At 51.0% G+C, this 4,289-nt stretch overlaps 1 protein-coding gene across 1 annotated transcript in view; it reads left to right on the top strand.

The window, feature by feature from the left end:
* The window catches only part of LOC102770396 (mast cell protease 3), an 8,219-nt gene extending 4,384 nt beyond the window's left edge, over positions 1-3,835 (top strand). Inside the window, exon 6 of the mRNA XM_006765897.1 lies at positions 3,771-3,835. Coding sequence (XP_006765960.1) covers positions 3,771-3,835 — 65 coding nt within the window. The remainder of the gene's footprint in view (positions 1-3,770) is intronic.
* Positions 3,836-4,289: the final 454 nt, after the last annotated feature.

Below are 4,289 nucleotides of genomic sequence, written 5' to 3' on the forward strand. Positions count from 1 at the left end.
TGGCTTAGCAGTGGGAGTACAAATGTGGTGACAGTGCCATTGTCACCAAACCAAGCTTGAGAACTTCCACAAACATCTGGTGTGATGACACCCAGCAAAACTATAGGGACGGAGGTGCAGGAAGCCACTGAGCCACACTCACTGCTCCCCTCAGGGGTTTGTTTCTAGACACAAGAAACACCAGCAGCTCCGACCTGGGCAGGCCTTTGGGGAAGATGCAGCCACTCCTGCTCTTCTTGGTCTCTCTTGTGCCTCCCTCCCTCCTCTAGGCTATGACTGGTAAATGACCAGCCCCATTCCAGAAACCTGAGACACTTCCCCTACCCCCAGGAAACACCCTGTCCTTCTGACCCTTCTGCCATGCACAGGCAGGGACTTTTCCTCCATTTGTGCTCGGGAATTCTGAATGCCTGGTCCCATCCCACCCCAGACTAACAAGTCTGATGCTGGACAGACACTCAACAAGGATGGCCAGGAGGAAGGTGTGCAGTAAAGGGTTTAGCAGCTATTAGCCTCTCTCTTATTACCTAAAAAAATGAGTTTGGTGGAGAAAAAGGTTTGACAAAAGACGTGAAGCTACGAAACACATTATTAAAACCCCTCACTCGCCTTCACTGGTTTGGCCCTGTGGATAGAGCATTGGCCTGCAGACTGTAGGGTCCCAGGTTTCATTCTGGTCAAGGGCACATGCCTGGGTTGTGGGCTCGATCCCCAGTGGGGGGTGTGCAGGAGGCAGCCAATCAACGACTGTCTCTCATCATTGATGTTTACATCTTCCTCTCTGAAAATCAATAAAAATATATTTTTATAAATTAATTAATTAGTTAATTAAATAAATAAATAAAACCCTTCACTCCGACCCAGAAAAGGGCATTTCAGACAAACCAGCTAATGTCATGGAAGCTGGACCCTACTTAAGAACCAGTTAAATTTCTCAGGAGGTGTAAGTTGGATGCGGTCTCTCACCTTCCACTACAGTGAGCAGGTGTCACAACAAAGTTCTCTGGCACAAGAACACACCACACCTGGTCTCCTTCTCATCTTGAAAGTGAATGCAGACCATGCCCAGGAGAGGAGCCAGATGTGAGTGATCTGAGATGTGGCTGGATGACTGCACAGAAGCTCCCTGGCTGCCTTGGCTCCTCCCCAGCCAGAGCTGCCCATGTTCAGCCCCACCTGCCCTGCTTCCCAGGCGCTCGGCTGCTCCACTATCTCTGGCTGTGCCCTCACCCATCCCTGTGGCCTTGAATCCCATCAGACATCAGGAAAAAGCTAGTTGGAGTCCATCATTCATGCAGCCAACAAATGTTTACTGAGAACCTAGGATGTATTAGGTTCATGGATTAGATTATTAAAAACAGCACCAACACAGGCTCAGGGTATCAGGAGACACAGAGATCTGTTCCATCCCTTGGGGCTCCACTATCTGCAAAATAGGCCTTTTCTCCTCCATATGTGTGTCTGAGGAGGACTTGGAGAGCAAGGACTGTGCCCCTGTTCTTAGAGGGGGATTCTGAGGCCTGATGTTCAGAGAAGGTTACTGGGCCACAGCTGGACCTAAGAGACCCACCCTCCATTGTCTTTAGGGCACCTAGACCACCCACCTCAATCACCTCCTTCCTAAGCCTTCCCTCCTGACCACAGACACTGCCAGTCACCCACCTTCAAGCCTTACCCTTCAGAGGGAACACTAAGCCAAGCCTCACTCCAGCTCCTACATGGCCTACATTCACATTCAAGATGAGGAGATCAGGTGTGGTGTATCCTTGTGAGCGTGAACTTGGTCCAGACAGCTGTTCACTTCAGTGAAGGGTGAGAGGCTACAGCCAGGCTACACACCTCCTGAGACCCCTACCGGGATCCTGTCCTTCATCCCAGGAGCTGCAGCCCAGGGAAGCTCCCCAGGCTCCTGGTAATTCAAGCCCATGAGCCTTCATCAGAGGATCCCTCTGAAATCATGACGGAGCAACGAGAGGCTGAGAAATAGGACAGGTAAGCTTTGGGCTCAGAGGGTCACAGGTGACAGCAAGTGATGTAGCTGAGAAGAGAGGGAGGGACCACACTGGGCAAATAAAGCTGCAGTGGATAATGAACGATGCATTAGAGTCAAAATGTAAGCACAAGTGATTTTGTGATATTTCCTGAGTGTAGGAGAGAGCTCCCAGCTCCTTAACCTCAGTGTCATTAAGAAGCAGAGTCACTCAGCCCCCTGGTTCCTGTAGCCTCGGTTTCCCCTACACTGCCCAGCTGTCACCTGCCCTTTACCACTCCTAGGCTGTATCTCCTGTGACTCTACCCCCACCCCGCCTCCCAGACCCCACTCTGCTCTCAGTGCACGTCAGGGAGTGTCACCTGGGGGCTCACACCATCAAGGAGCAGAGGAAGACCCAGCAGGTCTGTTAGGGGTTCACTCAGCGAGATAGACCACCGACTCAGAATTTAAATTTAAGAGCCTTTATTAAGCTGGCCAGCTGACTACAGTTACAGCACCCTGCCAAAGCAGAGGTTGAACTGCAGTGCAGACTACAGGAGTTACATTTTATTATTAAATTCTGTGGAGGCCTAGAGAAAAATGCACCTTTCAAATTCTGGAAATATGGAGGACACTCTCTTTATTTATACTTTTTCCAGTCCTTTGTCTCCCAAATTTGGAATGAGACTTCCGGGCCTTCTGAGAAAGAAGGGCTGTGTGTTTAGGAAGAGACAGCACAGCATGACCCGTCTGGCCAAAGCGCCAGATATGCAGCCCAGCACAGGTCATCCTGGTGAAAAGAGTCATCCCGCACCCAAACTATAATGCTAAGAGCTTCTCTAAAGACATCATGTTACTGCAGGTGAGGAAACCTCCTGCTGCTCTTACAATTCTGGGTCCTCATTCTTCCTCCTCTCTCTGTGATGTGTTTCTTTATTTCTTCTTTTCCTGGCTGTCTGACCTGTCCCAGTGGTTCAGGGGTGAAGGAAGACACTGCAGCTTCATCTCAGTGTCCAGGCCGAGGCCATGGTCAGACCTGGACTCTCTTGCCTCTTCCCCATCAGCTGGGGAGAAACATCAAATTGTCTAAAGCTGTGAAGCCCCTACAACTGCCCAGGGGCGAGGGAGGGATGGTGAGGCCAGGACAGGAGGGCACTGTGGCTGGCTGAGGGCCCGTGGAGATGGTGCTCTACCAACCACTCTGCAGGAGGTGGCCTTTCAAAAAAATTAAGAATGCAAATTCCATTTCCCCAGATACCACCGCAAGGTCACCAGATTGGGGAAGGACCGCCAGAGGAGAGGAAGACTGGCTTTGGAGTCAACTTTCAGCATTTACCTGCACAGGTCCCAGGAGATAGAACTTGGGAAGCTCTGGGGTATGGGAGTGGTCATCTCTTCATGCCTTGTCCTGAGAGTTTGGACAGCCTGGTCCACAAACCCAGTCTTTGGTGTTTTCCCCTGGGTGGATCAGGGCTGGAGGTCAGGAAGAATTAGTCATCTCACAGCAGTGTTATTTCCAGAGTGTCCCTGGGTATTGGCGAGAAAGGCTTAGCATGAATCAAGCTGGAAGGGACAGTCAAAGCCAGGCTGGAGCTGGGGACCAAAGGAGGCAACAAGGCCAGCCCTGACCCTGAACCTCCCACAGCCCCCAACACAGACCACCTGCCCCTGGGCGGCCAGGAGGGCAGGACCCCGAGGAGTCCAGCTCAGTCTTTCCTCTTTCGGCTCACAGGGAGACTCCAGGGTCCCCTCTCTTGTAACAGTAGACCCAGGGAATTTTCTCCTGTGGAGAAACCACCAGGAGTCCTCATGAAGGTCTCATACTTCCTCCCCTGGATACAGAGAACAATGAAGAGCCTCTAACAGCAGGCGTGAGGCTGGCCTTCCTCTTGGCTTGACCATCCGTCTGGGGGCAGAGGCAAGAATCCCATGGGGCGGGCAGTGTGGAGTACAGGGCCTAATAAACTCATCTCTAGAGCCAATGCCACAGAAGTCTTATTCAGTGAACCCTTTCAATAGGTAACAACGCTGCTCCATGCGCCCTCTGCTGGCAATTCTGGGCTTGCTTCCTTCTTTCTAACCCCAGCCTCCACCCTCCCTAAACCCCATACAGTAGTTTCTCACCCATTTTGCAAGCACACCTCTTTGGTGTTTAACCCTCTGGAAGGTCTGATTCTAAGCTCCATTATTTAAAACAAAAAACAAAACAAACAAACAAAAAACCTCTATCCTCAGAAATGGTCCTCTTTGGGCCTCAGAAACTTCTTATCTAAGCTAAATTCTATCACCAAGCCCCCGCCGACTCCCCCAACAATTT

Source organism: Myotis davidii, unplaced genomic scaffold, assembly GCF_000327345.1.
Source record: "Myotis davidii unplaced genomic scaffold, ASM32734v1 scaffold6960, whole genome shotgun sequence".
NCBI lineage: Eukaryota > Metazoa > Chordata > Mammalia > Chiroptera > Vespertilionidae > Myotis > Myotis davidii.